Source organism: Sorex fumeus, unplaced genomic scaffold (assembly GCF_029834395.1).
Source record: "Sorex fumeus unplaced genomic scaffold, SorFum_2.1 ptg000033l, whole genome shotgun sequence".
NCBI classification, from domain to species: Eukaryota; Metazoa; Chordata; class Mammalia; order Eulipotyphla; family Soricidae; genus Sorex; species Sorex fumeus.
The window spans coordinates 16,206,396-16,226,114 of record NW_026606090.1 but is presented as its reverse complement, the minus strand read 5'-3'; the positions used below and the strand labels follow the sequence as shown (position 1 = coordinate 16,226,114).

General features: G+C 39.5%; 1 protein-coding gene across 1 annotated transcript; it reads right to left on the bottom strand.

Moving 5' to 3' along the window:
• Window positions 1-2,986: 2,986 nt before the first annotated feature.
• Window positions 2,987-19,183, bottom strand: CHRNA6 (cholinergic receptor nicotinic alpha 6 subunit). Its single transcript, XM_056116860.1, has 6 exons — window positions 18,943-19,183; window positions 16,983-17,113; window positions 6,234-6,278; window positions 5,571-5,680; window positions 4,489-5,467; window positions 2,987-3,192 (listed from the first exon to the last, which is right to left on the bottom strand). Exons 1-6 carry the CDS (start codon window positions 19,019-19,021, stop codon window positions 3,061-3,063), a joined length of 1,476 nt encoding a protein of 491 aa, XP_055972835.1. The 5' UTR covers window positions 19,022-19,183; the 3' UTR covers window positions 2,987-3,060.
• Between the last annotated feature and the right edge of the window lie 536 nt (window positions 19,184-19,719).

The window sequence follows — 19,719 nt, the reverse complement described above, 5'->3', positions numbered from 1 at the left end:
TATTTTCCGGGTTTGCTGTTCTTAGATTTCTTTGCTTGCTTTCTTTTTCTTTCTTTCTTTCTTTCTTTCTTTCTTTCTTTCTTTCTTTCATCCTTCCTTCATTCCTTCCTTTTCTTTTTTTCTTTTTTTGGAAGGGCAAGGGCTGTTGGGGGCCACGCCCAGTGGTGCTTAGGACTTACTCCTGGGCTTGTGCTAAGGGGTCACTCCTGGTGGTGCTTGGGGGACCGTATGTGATGTCAGGTGGAATTGAACCAGGTTCAGTGATGTGCAAGGCAAGAGCCTTAACTTCTACACATCTCTCCAGTCATTTAAATGCCTTGTTTTTATACCTGACAAGAGGTTAATATCAAGAATTTTTTTAAGTTTTCTTTTAAAAAACTTCCTAGGCTGGAGAGATAGTACAGGAAGTAAAGCACTTGCCTTGCATGCAGGCTATATCAGTTGCAACCCTAATTCAAATCCTCAGCACCACTTGTGGTTCTCTGAGCAAAGCCGGGGGTTATTCCTGAGTACAGAATGAGAAACAGCCCCTAAGTACCTCCAAGTATCCCCTCTCCCTCATAAGTTGGTTAAAAGACATGCCAAAAAAAAAGTCCTACAACTCAACAATAACAAAAAACTGACCAAAACAATATTGATTTTTAGAAAAGATAAAAACCCCTAAATTAGAAGGATGTATTTGATACCAGGTGTAAGTTTAGGACATATGTTCCCTATCTGAGATACATGTCTTTTTCTCTCAGAGTAAAAGATGAGGTTATTTCCCCAGTGTGACATGAAACCTCCTCCTCTCTTCTTGATGCCCCATGGTTACAACCGTGTAAGAATCCTCCACACATAAGTTATCAGATTGACTTTTTCTTTGCTGATTCTTCTGAGACTGGCTTGATTATTAATACAGCACATGTTGAATCCAGAGAGGTGGAAGATTTTCCCTCTACCCTGAAAATGTATACCCTGTCAATTTGAAATAAAAATAAAAACTACATATTAACAAAAATAATGATGGGTCTCATTCTCCTAAAGAGCCTTGAATATAATCTCAGGGCTAGGATGAAAGAGACATTACTGGGGCCTGCTCAAGGCAATCGATGAATAACAGGATGATTTGTGATTTGTGATTAACAAAAATGAGTTCCTTTAGGAATAACCAGAGGAATTACTGTTAAAGAAACGTATGCTATTAAGATAAACCCCTAAACAGGACATTCCAGGAAGCCATAATATCAAGACTTGTTTGGAGATATATAATCCTAAGGCACCAAGCCTTCCCTCACTCAGGACAAAGGTTAGACCCATCAGAGGTAAACAACCAGCCTGATAGCACTGAGAGAATAAAAAGACCATCAAAGTACAGAGCCTTTTCTTGACAATTTCCTAGCAACCTCTCTTTTTTTTTTAATTAGTGAAACACTGTGAGGTACAGTTGTAGATTTACAAATTTTTGTGCTTGGGTTTCTATTATACAATGATCAAATTCCCATCCCTCCACCAGTACCCATTTTCCACCACCATGGATCCCAGTATCCCTCCCACACCCATTCCCCCCATCCCACCCTGCCTCTGTGGCAGGGCATTTCCTTTTGTTCTCTCTCTCCTTTTGGGTGTTGTGGTCTGCAAAAGAGGCATTGAGTGGCAATCATGTTCAGTCCATAGTGTACTTTCAACATGCATCTCCCCTCCTGGGAGGATCCTCCAAACACCCTTTATTTGGTGCTCCCTTCTCTATCTGAGCTGCCCTTTCCCCTAGAATGCCCGGCTGGCCTCTAAGCTATGGAGTAATCCTCCTGGTACTGATCTCGACTATTCTTGTGTATTAATCTCCTATTTTGTTACTTTATATCCCCCAGAATAATGCAATCTTTCTATGTTTTTCCCTCTTTCTGACTCATTTCGCTTAGCATGATACTTTCCACATTGTACCACTTGTATGTAAATTTCATGACTTCATCTTTTCTAACAGCTACATAGTACTCCATTGTGTAGATGTACCAAAGTTTCTTTAACCAGTCATCTGTTCTTGGGCACTCAGGTTTTTTCCAGATTCTGGCTATTGTAAAGAGTGCCCTAGCAACTTCTCTAATCTGTGAACCCGTTATAAACCTCTTATAATTAACTACCCAAAGGAACCCATGGCACCCCATCTTAGAGACTTTCTTAGATTGTGCCCGCTGCCTTCTATAAAACTTGTTAAAGATTTATTGTTTGTTTTTGCCTTAAATTCTTCCCTGTGTATAAAATATTAACTTATTTATGTAACAAAAAGTCATATAGAGAAATCTCTCATCTGAAGTACTTTCTAGGGAAGGTAAATACAAAATTTTCTATCATTTTTGATTTGATTGACTCTAGGACCATCTTGGAAGTCTCAGGGAGGTAAGGACCATGTGGTGCAGGGGACTGAAACTACATCAGGGACAGACAGTGCAAGTGCCTAACTACTGTATGTCTCCCCAGCTTCCAATCTTGCCTTCTCATTCTTCCAGAGAGACACCCTACTGGGGCCTCTATGGAGAACTTTGGACAGATCTGGTGAAAAGGGAGAGGAAGTTTATACAGAGGAAAGTGCAAGGAGCTACTCTAAATAAGAGTTCACTGGAAGAAAGGAAGCACTTAGGTTGGTGATGGCCTCTCATTCATTGGACTGCAGTGCTTCTCATTAGCAGAATGATTGCTGGACGGGATAAAGTTTTCCTAAAGTCATTTATTACTTGGTAATAAAGATTACCACACTAACTGTTGGAAACTACAACGAAGACAAGTACATGACAGTGAAGAGAGATGTTTTTGCTGTATAATGACTTTCTTAAGGCCCTCCTTCTTGACTCCAATTTAGATGCCTTTTTTTGTATTTTATTTTATTTGAGGCAATGTAATTCACAACACTGTTGATCACAGGGTTTCATGCATGCAACGTTCCAACACTATACCCTCCACCAAAGTGTCCTCTTTGGTCTCAGTGTCCTTCCCTCAGTCTACCCCACCATTCTTTCCTTATGATAGGGAACAGAGAACCATTATTCTGTCTTTAAGTTTCTGAACATAAAGGAAAATACAATCTTAAGATTTTGCTGTGTTCCCCAGTAGTGGCTGTAGAAATAACCCTGCAGTCCCAAGTACACAGACAGTTATAAATATCCAGAGAAAGACTCTGTCCACCACCATGGCCACATATTTCCAGTCGTCTTCTACCTAAAAGACAAAACAAAAAATCAAATTTATTTTACAAAAATGAAAACAATAGAAAATATGGTGTTTAATAAATAAGCTGCTTTCTTTTTCAAAGACCATTTCAGGAAAATATTGGTATTATTCTCACTAGCCCATATCTCCTACATAGTATATAAACTTCTGTTATCCATTACCATATGCCTTTAAGCAGCTATTTACAGAATCCATTGGAATTCTTACAACTTTCCTGAGTGCAAGAAAGAAACTCTCCCCAAAAAGAGCTGCTCAGATAACTCAACTCTTGTCATTGGAACAAGGATATTCTAACCCATAGGCAAGTCTGAGTTTGGATAAGGTCAGGGATGTGGAATATGGGGTAAAATAGAGGACTTCTGGTCAGTGATGGGGTCCCCAAGACACCAGCAAGTCATCAATAAGGTGTGGAGAGTTGGCTATTTGTCTCACATCCTTCAACTTCCTGATCAGCAATTTTATCCTCGTTGCATCTTGAGAGTCCTACTTGGTGGTTAGCCAATCATAACACTGCCTATATTTTAGGAAAATGCCACTCTATAATGAGTCCTGGTCTTACTTGTTCGATGAATCATCCCCTTTTCACTCTGTACAACATACAGGCACAGGATCTTTTCCATACCAGTAAGGAGGGTAAGGGAAGGTGGGCCTCACAATACTCTTTCATCAAGAGACAGACACCAGGAGCTGCAATGAGGCCAATCCCAGATGCATGCATAGTTTCAGATGTCCTCAATTGTTCACCCTAGTAGCATAGAAAACTGAGCTTTCTTTGGAAGATGGAATAAGTCCATGTTGCTATAGTTAGACTCTGGGTAGATGTAGAATATGTCAATATTCTAAAAATATTTATAGACTCATTCAACCAGCACCTTAATCCCTCAAAAAAAGAATCAGTGGAGTGGAAGATGAGAACGGCTCAACCCTACACCTCCCAGCCCGCTCCTTCCAACTGCTCTGTCATCCTCCTCCCTACCCTTCAGGGCCAGTGTTCCCATTTCACCTTCTACTATGCTGTATTTTATGCTGCAGCTCTTGGTTTTATTGGCCACAGTTGTTCTGACTGTTGTTTAAGTCAAAATTCACTTTTACATTTCTGGAGGTAAAAATTTTACCTGGGCTTGTACTCTACCCCACTCCCAAGCTAGTCTTCCCATAATAACAGGGCTGCAGCTAAGAGTAACATCTTTAGTGTAATACAGAGGTCAGAAGAAGCTGTGAGCAACTTTAAAGGTGCCTCTGGGTATGCTGTCAGTGTTTAAACCAGAGGACACATGCATTTACCTCCTTTGTCTCATTTTGGCTTTTCATATTTCCTGCTATGAATTGAACACTATTAATCACATCTTCAACTTCTGCTGAGTACTCTGAATTTTCAGTCATCCATTGTAAAGGCTGATCACTTAATCTTCTCTTACTGGTGGCAAGTTTACTTGATTTATGACAGTGGCAGCATTCTTTAATAAGTCTGGTGTCTCTGCCATTTTCAAACTTCACTTTGGCTGCCTTATGGGAAATGTCTCTCGGGGAGTTATCAGAATCTGTGTCCCTCTGCTTGTCTAGAGACCTCTTCATCATGAGTATTTGGGGTAATTTCTTGAGGAAAGTCATCTTCACCCAATTGGGCATAGTATGTGTTGTGGGACTTCGATAGTGTATGTTCAACACAAACACAGTCACTACGATGGAGAGAGTAACAAAGATCATGGTGAACAATAGGTATTCCCCAACCAGTGGGATTGCAAGGGATGTGGAAGGGATTGTTTCTGTAATCACTAGCAAAAATACAGTCAGAGAAAGCAGAACTGAAATGCAAAGTGTGACTTTTTCACCACAATCAGAAGGAAGATAAAAGACCAACACAGATAGAAATGAAATAAAGAGACAGGGAATAATTAAATTAATGGTATAGAACATTGGCAATCTTCTAATGTAAAAAGAATAGGTAATATCTGTGTATATCTCTTCACAACAGTTGTATTTTATGTCATGTTTATAGCCAGAAGCATCAACAATTTCCCATTCACTATTTTCCCAGAAATCATTCATATCCACTTTAGAGCCAATGATTAGAAGATCAATTTCAGCTTTATCATAGGACCAGGAACCAAATTTTAGGGAACAATTTTGATAGTCAAAGGGGAAAAAGGTGATATCCATAGGACAAGAACTCTTAAAAATAGCTGGTGGAGTCCAGGTTATCATGCCATCATATTTCAGAAGGGCTTTTGTCCTGCCTTCAACTTGGAAGTCACCAACAGCACTACAAAGTAAATCAGATTCATTAGTAAATTCCTCCTTTTCTATTAATCAGTAGGTAACAAAGGCAACTTTGAAAAGAGACTATGGTTATCAGACACCCATACTTGTTATAGAGGACAATGTCAGGCTTCCAAATCTTATCTGCAGGAACACGAATAGTCTCAATGCCATCATAGTCCATTGGGTCCCAGCGCAATTTATAATCTTTCCAGATCTAAAGAAAATAGAAATCCATTTTTTCGAGTCTATTAATTTTCTCCAATGTTAAATCTTTGTAGGTTCATCAATTTTTTAAAAAAATGTAAGTTGATATTTGAATATTCTAAGCTGGTTTCATTCATGAGAAATAGGGGGCTGGGCAGCCAAGCATATTTTCACAAATATAAATTATATTACATAGGTATTAGAACATTATCTAATAATGATCTGATAGGGTTTATAGGACTGGTACAATTTTATCAGAGTGGTAAATTAGAGCTTTCTGAAATTCAGATTGTAAATTAAAAGTAGGATATTTGAGGGCAAAAACAAGAAAGAATAGAGTCTATGTCAGAGAAAACTTTGACACTTAGGTTTCTGAAACTTCAAAGCTTACCTGAAATCAGCTGTTGCCAGACCTGAATTTAGACTTTGGTTATAGACAATATTATCCTGTGCCATAAGTTTAATATTGAAAAAAAGGGGGAAAGGGAATCAGTGTATTTTATTCATTGAAGGCTGATATACAAATAACACAAGTACAAAAGGATGTGTGATATAGTACATACGTGACGCAGCCACAGATTGGTTTCCATGATTTGGTTTACTTCATCCTGGGAAGAGGAAATAATATTTTTAGCCTCAAATGCACTTGCTAATAAGGGATGACTTTGTAACAATAATTATAACCCAAAGGAGTTATATATATTACCCATACTAATAGAGAGAACATAAAAGATTTTAGACAACTTAAAAAGTCAACCAGAAAATAAGCTATTTCCGCATCTAGTCCCAGCTCTGTTTTGAAAGACAACACTTAAAATCTTTTGTCTACTTATTTTAGCACCATAACTTTAAAAACTGTTAATAACTGAATTTTAGGCACTCAATAATCCACTCCAAATGCAGCACCAGTGTCAGCGACACTCCACCAAATACCCAAGGGTCCTTCTCTCTCCCTACCCAACCTTCTTGGTAAATTCATTTTTTTAAATTTTACTTATTATAGTTTGGATAATTTACAATAATATTGACTCATGGTTTTGATGTATAGCGTTCTCTCAAAATGTTAAAGACTCTTGACCAATGCCCTTATGTCATGTCAGTTTACCTTCTCACCCTCCTCACCCTCATCTGTTCTCCAAGATTGTCTTTCAAATCTGATTTAAGTACCACCTCTTCTGGAAAACCTACCTTATTACTGCATCCCATAACATCTTCTGATTACACAGCAGGAAAAAAGGAAGATAAGAAAGAAAGAAGAAAGAATGGGAGGGTTGTGGGTGTGGGGGGATACTGCATATGGTGATAGGGACCCAAACTGTGTTCTCATATTTGCTATCTTCTTCCCCGCTGTGCCTCCCTCCCTCAGTTGTGCCTCAGCACTCTCTAGATTTTCAGTCTAGGGCCCAACTCCCCTTGAATTGTTGGCCTCAGATCTTCATGGGATTTTCCAACTGGATTTGCCAAACTCCCCATAACACATCTCCTACTCCCCTCCAATTGCTAATTGCTTCAATAATCCACTGCACAAATACTTACTGAGTACTTGTGTTGTGCTCTCTGTGTGTTGGCACTATAAATGAAAATATAGGAGTGGGAAATCCATACCTTTGTATAACTTAGCTGTTCATTGGGGAGGCAGAAAATCATTAATAGATATAAAATATGATGTAAGAAGGGCTTGAGGGAGAGTGCAACAGGTAAGATCCTTGCCTTGCACTTGGCTGACTGAGTTGACTTTCCAGTACCACATATAGTCCTCCAATCCCAGCCAGGAGTGATATCTGAGACAGAACCAGATATAAGTCCTGAGCGTCACTGGGTATGGTCCAAAAACCAAAAGATCAGTAATAATATAACGTAAGAAACTGTTAAATCCTATGAAAAAAATAAACAGGAATGGAATGTTCTATGCACACATATATACAAACACAGTTATGCACGCATAGGCCAAACACACCTCTAGTCATACACAGTGATCAAAGAAGACCTCTCGGAGGTAGTTTCTATAGATACCTAAAAGACTTGACAAGAGTCATGGAGGCCTGGAAGAAAAGCATGCCAGATGGATGGTATCCCAAATATCACATTTTCCTAACACGTTCCTATACTTCTTAGTGAGAAAGCTACGAAAGACACAACCAGATGCTCAGCAGTCTTACAATATAACAGCTTGTGGACTATTCACAGCTATTGAGTAAGCCTAACCAATCTTCTCCAAGCACATGAACACACTCCAGAATAAATGAACTCAACAGGGGCTGAGGGAACTATGGCTAAGAATCAACACCAAACTGTCTGCATTATACCTCTTTCCTCCTTTCCAAGAATTCGAACTAAGGAAGTTGCCAAACTTCCTCCCTCTGACGGGTTTGTGTCAGGTCATAGTAAGACATAGAGATTTTTCTTTTTCTCTGGGTATTTTGTTTTGTTTTGGGGGTCATCCTAGTGGTAGTTAGAGCTTACTCCTGACTCTGTACTCAGGGATTATTTCTGTGACTGTATGTAGTTCACGGTGCCAGGAATTAAACTGGATTTAACACTGTGCAAGGCAAATGACTTAACTCCAATATACAATCTCTCTGGCCAAACCCTAGGTCAACAAAGGTAGTTACTTTAATTATTTCCTATTGGTGAGGGAAAGCAAATAAATGTTCCTTATCAATTTTGGGGATCATCACCCTGTTTCTCTTTCTTGGGAAAATAGATTAGTTGACACATTCTATATTTAAAGCATTTGGGTTCTAATTTCAAACAGACACATGTCTGGAGTGGCAGCAGTAGAATATTTGAGTCTAAGAATAGAAAGGCCAAATAGATCACAGTTTACAAGTCTTGTCATTTACATATTCAGGTCATCTAGAATGCTGGGCCAGGGGCTTTGACCTGGATTCCTGTAGAAAGGCAATGAACTTACTCCTCTGAAAGATTTATCTCCTCCCAAAACTCTGTGTCCAAGGACATTCTGCATGGCAGCAAATACACTCCAAAGTAAATTTCTTGGTGTTCTTAGGCCAGTGGAGGGGTTCAGTTAACTACCAAGATGCCTTCGACAAGGAGGCTGAAGGTCACACCTTCTCTCTCTGCCCTGTCATACAGCTATGGTCAGAGCTCACCAGCACTCAGTGACCATGGATATATGCTCCACAGGGATTCATGGTGTCCTGAAGAACATGTGCCCCCAAACCAGTAATTATGTCTAAGTAATATTTGATCAAGCTAACCTCGGAGAAAAATGTTTCTAAAGAGAAAAAGAGACATACACAATAATGATCACCCTACCATGAAACTGGTAGAATTAAACAACCATTACAAAGTATTTCAAACAAAAACCTGATAGAGCTGAAAGAAGGAAGAAATATTCAATTATGGAGGATTATTTCAACACTCCTTTTCAATAATCCACATAATGTCTAGTAAAAGATATTCAAAAATGTAGATATGAACCAACAAGTTCTCACTGACATATACAAAACTCTCAAAAACTTTAGAATGCAAACATTCATGGAATATTTATCACCAACATAGACCATGCTTGACAATGGGATAGAAAACGAACTTCAGTATGTGCCAGAGTAATATTATACAGGTAGGGCACCTGCCTTGACTTAGATTCAATCCCCAGAAATTTATATGGTTCCCCCAAACTCCACCAGGAGTGATCCCTGAGCACAGAGTTTGGAGTAGGTCTTGAGCATTGCTGGATGTCACCCAAAGCCAACCAAAAAAGTAACTTTTTAAAAAAAGAGGTAAAAAAAGAGGAATGAAAATAAACCTCAATAAATCTAAAATAATGCAAGTCATACAGTCTATTCTCTGACTGAAAGATGAACATGAGTTTGAAACAGAAATGAATAACATAAATGAAAATAGAACTCAATAACAAAATGACAACAGGAAACCATTTAACTCATAGAAATCAAACATACTTCTAAATAACCCATGGGTTAGAATACCTATGAGTAATTTCAAAAATAAATTTAATTGAATAGGAGCAGAAGCACACCTTATCAAAAAAAATATGAAAGTTAAGTCAAAACCAGTACAGAGGGTCAGCTAGATAGTACAGTGTGTAGGAGGCTGTCCTTGCATGCAGACCACCTGGAATCCATTTTTGGCATCCCATATGGTCGCAGGGCCCAGCAGGAGTGATCCCTGAGCACCAAACTGAAAAATTTCCTGAGTACTGCTGTGTCTGGTAAAAAAAAAAAAAACAGAATAGAGAAGGAAGACAATTTTAAAAATCAGTGAAATTCAAAGTTAACTGCACAAAACAACAAAATTGATTAGCATCCTAGAATGTTAAAGAAAATAAAGAGCTCTCAATATTCAACAGTAAAAACTTTCAAATCAAGGATCCCAAAATGTGCCCCAGCAGTGGAGCCTTGCGGGCAAGAGAACATGAGCTCGATCCCCAATACCACCACACATCAGAAATATGCTTTCCAGCTCTGCAGGTGGGTCCCAGGAGCTGAGGGGTGTCAGGTCATGTGAAGCTCCGCCCCAGGTACAGGAAGCCAATCAGAAGGCAGAACGGGGTGGCTGGGGGCGGGATACTGCAGCTAACAGGAGGTCCCAGCTCTGATCCTCCCACATCCCGAACCCCCCCTATACCACTCTGCCTCTGTGGCAGGGTATTCATTCCCTTTTGTTCTCTCTCTCTCTCTCTCTCTCTCTCTCTCTCTCTCTCTCTCTCTCTCTCTCTCTCTCTCCTTTTGGGTCCTGTGGTTTGCAAGAGAGGCATTGAGTAGCAATCATGTTTGGTCTATAGTCTACCTTCAGCACGCTTCTCCCATGCTGGGAGGATCCTCCCAACATCCTTTATTTGGTGCTCCCTTCTCTATCTGAGCTTCCTTTTCCCCTAGCACGTGTGGCTGGCCTCCAAGTCATGGAGTAAAATTCCTGGTACTAGTCTCGGTCACTCCTGGGTGTTAGTCTCCCATTTTGTTACTTTATGTTCCCCAGATGAATGCAATCTTTCTGTGTCTATCCCATTCTTTCTGACTCATCTCACTTAACATGATGCTTTCCATGTAGTACCACTTGTATATAAATTTCATGACTTCATCTTTTCTAACAGCTACATAGTACTCCATTGTGTAAATTTACCAGAGTTTCTTTAACCAGTCATCTGTTCTTGGACACTCAGGTTTTTTCCAGATTCTGGCTATTGTAAAAAGTGCTGCAATGAGCTCAATCTTTCGAGTTTTGTATGCAAATCTTTCATACAATTCTCAAGAACCCACCAGCACAGGAAAATCCACTTTCACGTCAAAACAACCAAGTGTGTAAGCAACCAAATAAATCTGACACCATCATCATCACATCAATAAAAATACCAAATCATTCCAATTAGAAAAGGCAAAAAGAAGCATCATTCACAGAAGAGGAGAAAAGTATAACATATCCATATATGAAAAGATGTTCTATATCAATAGTCATTTGGGAAATTAGACACTTTAGTTATGAATTAATAGAAATTAATTAGAAATTTAGCCATATTGGAAAGGCTAAAATTACAAATTATGATACTAAACTTATCATGGTAGGTTGAGGGTGTAGTGTTGCATGGGGGCATAATGTAACCCTAATATTAATGGTATTGTAAGTCATGGTGCCTTAAATAAAAATTAAAAAATAAAAATAATGACACAAATACTGGTGGAGACATATGTAAACTGGATAATTTATATTGCTGGTTGGTATAACTGTGTTCAAGTTCTCTAAAAAGCATATTAGCAATTTCTTTAAAAATGAAACATGCATTGAGATCCCATTTGACCCAGCAATACCACTCCTGGGAATATATCCCAGAGAGACAAAAATGTATAGTCGAAGTGACATCTACACTTGTTTGTTCATTGCAGCACTCTTTACAATAGCCAGAAACTGGAAGAAACCTGAATGCCCAAGAACAGATGACTGGTTAAAGAAACTTTGGTACATCTACACAATGGAGTACTATGTAGCTCTTAGAAAAGATGAAGTCATGAACTTTACATACAAGTGGTACAATATGGAAAGTATCATGCTAAGCGAAATGAGTCAGAAAGAGAGGGATAGACATAGAAAGATTGCATTCATCTGGGGGATATAAAGTAACAAAGTATGAGATTAATACCCAAGAATAGCTGAGATCAGCACCAGGAGGATTACTCCATAACTTAGAGGCTAGCCGGGTATCCTAGAGGAAAGGGCAGTTCAGATAGAGAAGGGAGCACCAAATAAAGGATGTTTGGAGGATCCTCCCAGGAGGGGAGATGCATGTCGAAAGTAGACTATGGACTGAACATGTTTGCCACTCAATGCCTCTTTTGCAGACCACAACACCCAAAAGGAGAGAGAGAACACAGGGGATTGCCCTGCCACAGAGACAGGGGGGATGGGGGGATGGGGGTGGGAGGGATATTATCCATGGTGGTGGAAAATGGGCACTGGTGGAGGGATGGGTATCTGATCATTGTATAATTGAAACCAAAGCACAAAAAATTGTAAATCTACAACTTTAAAAAAATAAAATAAAATAAAGGGAAAAAAAAATGAAACATGCAATTACTATATGACCTATAGACTGTGTGATCTATGATCACCAAATATGTGCACAAGAGTGTTCATAGGAGCTTTGTTAATAATAGACAAAAATGGGAATCTACTAAAATATTCTTCAATGAATGGTTAAGCAAACTATCACATTAATACCATAAAATCCTGTTCAGCAACTAGAAGAAGCAACCTATTGCTATTATTGAATCTCTTGGGTATTGTGCTAAGTGGGATGGGGTTCCCCAAGATTATATATTATAAAATTCCATTCATATATAATATTTTTTGAAATGAGCAATTTTACAAATGGAAATGGTTAGTATTTGCTATTGGGGAAACATGGCAAAGGAGGCAAGGATTTCTTTATTACTTTTTACAACTGCACACAAATCTACAAATTATTTCAATAAAAAGTAAATTATAAATAAATAACTATTGAATAATCTGCAAGTATTTCGACAAATAAAATTTTAATTGGAAAAACTACATTTCCGAAATTTCCTTTTCAGCACAAGGTGTAAACAAAAATAGAAAGATGCTGTTAGTAGAACCTCTAGCCAAACTTGTTAAGGAAATCCAGTGGTTGCTATATATCCTCTTCTCCCTATATCCTGCTTCTTGCCAAGACTGTGCCTATGAGTGAAAAATACAGCAGTTCCCTTGGACTATGAGGCAGGGAATGAATCACATGCAAGAGTGCTGAAAGACATAAGGAACACTGGCTCTGTCATGCTATATTTAGCATCACATTCCCCGTGAGTGACAAGTGCTTTGCCTGACCTGATGTACCGCACAGACTGGAACTGTTGCTGACACCACAAAATCAGCTGGTCTTTTAGATTTGCTGCATAAGAAAGAATTAACTTTTCTGCCTGTGCTTTATTGTTTTTCAATCTATGATAGCAGTCATATGCAAATCTTAAAATTTGTATTCACCAGCCCCCTGCATCCTCAGAACAAAGGACTTATTGACCAGGGATATGAAGGGAAGGGATGATGTATTCTGAGACTATCCTCACAGATTTTAGGTGAAATTTAGTCTAGTTCTCCATTTATAACAATTCAGTGCATAAAAAGTGTAGCCTCCAACTTTGTAGACGAGCAATAATAAGCTTGTTTAGAGAATAGGTACAAAAAATTATTAAAAGAATGAATGGGTCCAGTTAGGTGGGAGAAAGAATTATATCTTTTCAATCCAAGATTTACCAAGCTATAAACACATCCAGCCCAGTCCCAAAACATCAGCCTAGTCTATGGTGAATAATGGAATGGAATTCACCCTAACTTCATAAATGAAATGAAGTTCTTTCCCCAAGTACACTTGGGGAGTTGATATTTTTCCCCATGACAAAGTCTGGGAGGGAGTGCTTCTTCCACAGTCATGGGCCAGACTAGAGTAATGAAAGAGGCTCCGTCTGTCTGTGCATTACTAGAGAACTTGTCTCACACCCTTCCCTGGTTCCGTTTTAGACTTTCTTCATTCCCTCAGCATACTATTCCTGGTATCTGATCCAGAATCTGAGTGCCCATCTTCACTTCCCACCTTGCCATGGAACCCAGAACCCCATTCTGTGCCAGAGTTCCAGATCCCTCTTCCTCCTCTGCATCAACTAGGGTGTGAATACTACTCAAAAGAAAGAGCTCTAGGGCGAGAGACGGGGGGTGGCTCGAGTGACAGAGGACAAGTCTAGAGTGTACAAGGCCCTGAGTTCATTCCCTAGCACACAGTCCTCCAGGCACAGTGAGCTGTAGTCCTGATGACCCTAGTGGCCCTGAGCACCACACAGCTGAGTCAAACATGGAACCAAGTCCGCTCATACCACCAGGCTAAGCATCACTGGGGGAGCCTGAGTACCACAAGCACTGATGGATGGAGCCCCTGGTAGAAAAGAAGAGTTGGCTCAAGGAGCAAGAAATGTGAAGTGGAACAAGGAGCAAGAAATGTGAAGTGGAACAAGGAAAGCCTCTTCAACAAGTGGTGCTGGGAAAACTGGATAGCTACCTGCAAAAAAATGAACGCTGACCCTGTCTAATGCCACGCACAAAAGTCAGATCAAAGTGGATTAAAGACCTCAATGTCAGACATGAATCCATAAGGTACATAGAGGAAAATGTAGACAAAACTCTCCACAACATTGAAGCTAAAAACATCTTTAAGGATGAAACAGCACTGCCCCTGCAAGTGGAAGCAAACAAAAACAAATGGGACTACATCAAACTAAGAAGCTTCTGCACTTCAAAAGAAACAGTGACCAAAATACAGAAAGAGTCCACAGAATGGGAAAGAATATTTACCCAATACCCATCTGATAAGGGATTAATATTCAGGATATACAAGACACTAGTAGAATTGTACAAGAAAAAACCTCCAACCCCATCAAAAAATGGGGAGAAGAAATGAACAGAAGTTTCCTCAAAAGAGAAATACGAATGGCCAAAAGGCACATGAAAAAATGCTCCACATTGCTAGCCATCAGGGAGATGCAAATCAAAACAACAATGAGATATCATCTCACACCACAGAGACTGGCACACATTCAAAAGAACAAAAGCAACCAGTGCTGGCGTGGATGTGGGGGGAAAAGGGACACTCACTGTTGGTGGGAATGCCCACTAGTTCAGCCTTTCTGGAAAACAATATGTACAGTCCTTCAAAAACTAGAAATTGCTCTTCCAAATGACCCCGAAAATACCACTTCTGGGAATATATCCTGAGGATACAAAAAACCACAGTAGAAATGACATCTGTATCTATATGTTCATTGCAGCACTATTCACAATAGCCAAAAATCTGGAAACAACCTAAGTGCCCTAGAACAGGTGACTGGTTAAAGAAACTTTAGTACATCTACACAATGGAATACTATGCAGCTGGCAGGAAAGAGGAATCATGAACTTTGCTTATAAATGGATATACATGGAGAGTATCATGCTAAGTGAAATGAGTCAGAAAGAGGGGGACAGACATAGAAGGACTGCACTCATTTGTGGAGTACAAAACAACATAACATGAGGCTGACACCTAAGGATAGTAGATACACAGGACAGATAGATTGCTCCATAGCTGGAAGTTTTTCTCATGAGCAAAGGGGAGAAGGCAGCTGGAATAGAGAAGGAATCACTAAGAAAAAAATGGCTGGGGAAATCCGTTGCGATGAGAGATGTGTGCAGAAAGTAGATAAAGAACCAAACATGATAACCTCTCAAAGTCTTTATTGAAAACCGTAAGGTAAAGGTAAGGTAAAGGCCCTCCCGTTGATCGTCGATTTGCTCGAGCGGGCCCAGTAACGTCTCCATTGGAGACTTTGTTGTTACTGTGTCTGGCATATCGAATACTCTTGGTAGCTTGCCGGGCTCTCCGAGAGGGGCGGAGGAATCGAACTCGGGTCGGCCATGTTGGCCGCTTGTAAGGCGAACGCCCTACCCGCTGTGCTATCACTCCAGCCCAGAGTGAAAACCGTAATGCCCCAAAATAGATATTATGGGGAATAATGCCTGCCATGGAAGCAGGGGGAAGGTGAGAAAGGGGGGGTATACCGGGGATATTGGTAGTGGGGAATGTGCACTGGTGAAGGGATGAGTGTTTGATCATTGTGTGATTGTAATCCAAACATGACAGTTTGTAACTTTCTCACGGTGATTCAATAAAATTTTAAAAAAAAGAAGACTTTGCTCTTCTCCTTGACATACTGGCAATAAATTAAAACTAGACCTCAGAATCCTAACCTTTCTTTTTAAGAACAGATGGAACTTTGTAAGAAAGAAGATATGTTTCTTTCTTCTGACAAAATATAGAGAAATTTTAAGGCAATTATTTGTCTATGAAGTGAAAAAAGCCTAAACTTGTAGTTGATCAATTCTGACTTAAATCACAGATGCACCATTTTTAATCATGCAGTCTTGGGAACACTGCTAAACTGAACTCCTCTCTTTCCAACTGGAAAATGTAGTGAGTACAACTGGTGCTTAATAGTTGCACAATGAATTAGTTTCCTTTGTATGCTCCTTTCCTTTTTTTCTTTTCTCTTTTCTCTCTTTTCCTTTTTCCTTTAGCTCTTTCATTAGCTGATTCCAAAAGACTTCCAGGAAAACAGTTCTGCCATGAATAGTTCTAGCTCCAATGGATTTTGTAAGACCAGTACTTATGTAGATCATTTGTATATTTAAATTTCCCTTGTTTACTATGGGTAATGTGCTGGAGCAATAGCACAGTGGTAGGCCGTTTGCTTTGCACGCAGCCAGCCTGGCTGAGCCGGGTTCGATTCCTCCGCCCCTCTCAGAGAGCCCAGCAAGCTACCAAGAGTATCTCGCCTGCAGGGCTAAGCTTGGCAAGCTACCCATACGTATTCAATATGCCAAACACAATAACAAGAAGTCTCATGATGGAGACGCTACTGGGCCCACTAGAGCAAATCAATGAACAATGGGAGGACTGTCGCTGTCACTGTCACTGTCCTCCCGTTGTTCATCGATTTGCTCGAGCGGGCCCAGTAACGTCTCCATTGGAGACTTTGTTGTTACTGTGTTTGGCATATCGAATACATCATGGGTAGCTTGCCAGGCTCTGCCGAGCGGGTGAGATACTCTCAGTAGCTTGCCGGGCTCTCCGAGAGGGGTGGAGGAATTGAACTTGGGTTCAATGTTGGCTGCGTGCAAGGCAAACGCCCTATCGCTGTGGTAGGGAGGACTATTTGTAAAAATCTAGGGGAACTACTCTGGCCTCTCAGAGTTGGGGATTTTCTCAGGATACTTGGTGAACTTATGGCACCTACCACATTGGCCAGCTGAGTGATGGCCACTTCAAAATACACCATGACAGGGTCAGAAACATTTTCCACGGGTCTGATGAACCGATTATAATGAGAAAACAGTTTGTGGAAGAGTCTCTCTTCTGACGCACAGCCTGTGTAGCCAAACAGAGAAAAGATATTAGAGAATTAGAGAAGATACTGGCGAATGAGAAATTCTGCACACTTCCACCCTCAGAGGAACATAGCCCACAGGCGTGTACAACCTCACTGAGCACTCTGTCCCTGCTCAGTGGCTACCAAGCACCCTTCTACTAATGCCCATTTCATCTCCCCTCTATAAGCCTCCACTATTGACCTGTGCAGCAGAGACATAAATACCAATGCCTATTCTAAGCACTGATGCGAAGTCAAAGGCAGGAACGTAGGTAAGAACAGTTTCACAAATTGAAGGCATCACAAATGTAAGGAGATGACAGGAATACTGAGAAGTTTGCTTAGGTCACTAAATGTAATTCACAGTTACACTGATGCAGTTATTCAGGAATTCTCCTGTTCTTGCCTGTCAAAACAGAGACCGAGCATATTCCTTAAAGAAGAGCCCCACGGGGGCTGGAGTGATAGCACAGCGGGTAGGGCATTTGCCTTGCATGCAGCCCGTCCTGGGTTCAATTCCCAGCATCCCATATGGTCCCCTGAGCACGACCAGGAGTAATTCCTGAGTGCATGAACCAGGAGTAACCCCTGTGCATCGCTGGGTGTGACCACCCCCCCCAAAAAAAAGCAAAAAAAAAAGAAGAGCCCTTCCCTACACTAATACAAATGACTAGTCGTTTTATTAAGTTCCTGAAAACAACTTATCTTTAAAAAATCAACTTTGATGTTCACTTATTTTAGAAATGTATGAGTGCAAGTCTTTTATGATCAGTTATCTTTACATTTTTAGTTCAAAAATCATTTTAAATTTAATTGACATTTTAAATCATTAATTCTTAGAAAACAATTGAGCACATATTCTTTTGTATTTTTCCAAGAATGCATTAGAAGTTACTTGTCTTCACTTAACTAATTCATTTCATTAATACATCCCTCTGCTTTTTCTATAAAATTAAAATTTGATACCTGCAGTACAATTCTACAAATTTCCCAAATGGTACATATCCTGAAAGAAAAAAATTCAGGAATTGAAAAACTTAACCAGTAAAAATAAATGAAAAAATTGTTGCTGTAAAAAATACAAATATATCAACTAAAAGTTTGACAAAAAAACATTTGGAAACACTGAAATGCTGAGATTTTTAGCAGAAAGTGATTTTAAATGTAAAGCAACATTCTTGCCATCAAAATTAATAAATGATATCATTTGATGTAGGGCTATTTTTAAAGTCTTCCTATAATACATCTTCCCACTTTAAGACATTTTAGACAAACTCTCTATGAGTCTTGAAGAAGAATCAGACCCCTGCAAATCAGAAGCATATGGAAATGTGGTTTTGATCAGTCAACAACAGTTGTCCGTTTCTGTGCTAACTTTTTAAATGAGTAACTTCATCCTTATCACACATTTCAACATAGTAATAGAGCATAGATCTCAAAACAAAAATTATTACCTTCAAACGGGGAGTGGCCAATAGCATAAGCTAACAAGTAAACCCTAGTTTAAGTAAATGTTAAATAAAAATATAAATAAATAAGGTTAAGAAAGCCACAGAAGGGATGTAGAAAACTGCATTGTCATTATTATCATCATATTTAAATCAAGAAACTCAAATGTGGTCTTAAATGCTTCATTATCCTCCCAACCTCACTCACAAAATTTAATTTTACATTTAAACCCAACCAATAAAAAAGCATGTTGATTTGAAGCTATGACAATATTGGTTCTCCATAGAATATTTCACCTTTGTTTATTCAAGCACAACTGGAGAAGAGCAAATACATTTACTACAAAAGGGAATCTGAAATAAAGAGGAACAAAACCTACCTTTCAAGACTGGTATGGAGATATGCAACCAGAGACTCACACCGAAGAGAAGGGATCTCTGCCTTTTGCTGCTGAGCATAATTAAAATACAGGTTTCTTTTTCCAGAGAAAATATTGTGCAGATATTAAAGCAAAGACCCTTCAGACAGTCACACACATCAAACCTTTACATCCTCAGAGTTCCACTGCAATCTGTGTATATATCTGTGAAGCAAAAATATTTCCAAACATAACTCTATTGTTCCCAGCATCAGAGACTGGGCCAACATAAAAAAGGGCAAAGAGAGAGGCTGAGTCAAATGAGAATCCTCACAATCCTGTCACCTTCCATCTCTCCTCCTGAAAGCACAGTAAAGAGAAGCAGTGCAGGGAACACAAGGAAGGCAGCACTGGTCTTGCTAAGTCTCCACAGTGCAGCCTTCACCGTAATCCCTCAGCTCATGAACACATACCCAGAGCTCTACTGGTAACTCTTATGCTGGGTCCCAAATTGATTCAGGATTTTACTGAATTCTCCAGATAACCAAGTGTTAACCTATTGCTAGTAAATTTCTAAATATAAATCCAATGTGGGTCTTAGAAGTGTGTTTAGAGAACAGAAATAATTTACTTTGGTCTGTATGGTTTGTAGTATCTGTCTCTCTGAGTTCAATGAGCAGCAGAATTAGATGCTTGGGAGGGAAAAGAATCAGTACTGAACGCAAGATGCCTCTAGGACAGTTCTCTATTTATTTAAGCATCTTTGTCATCAACTTGGTTTCCTAATCATTTTTCCTT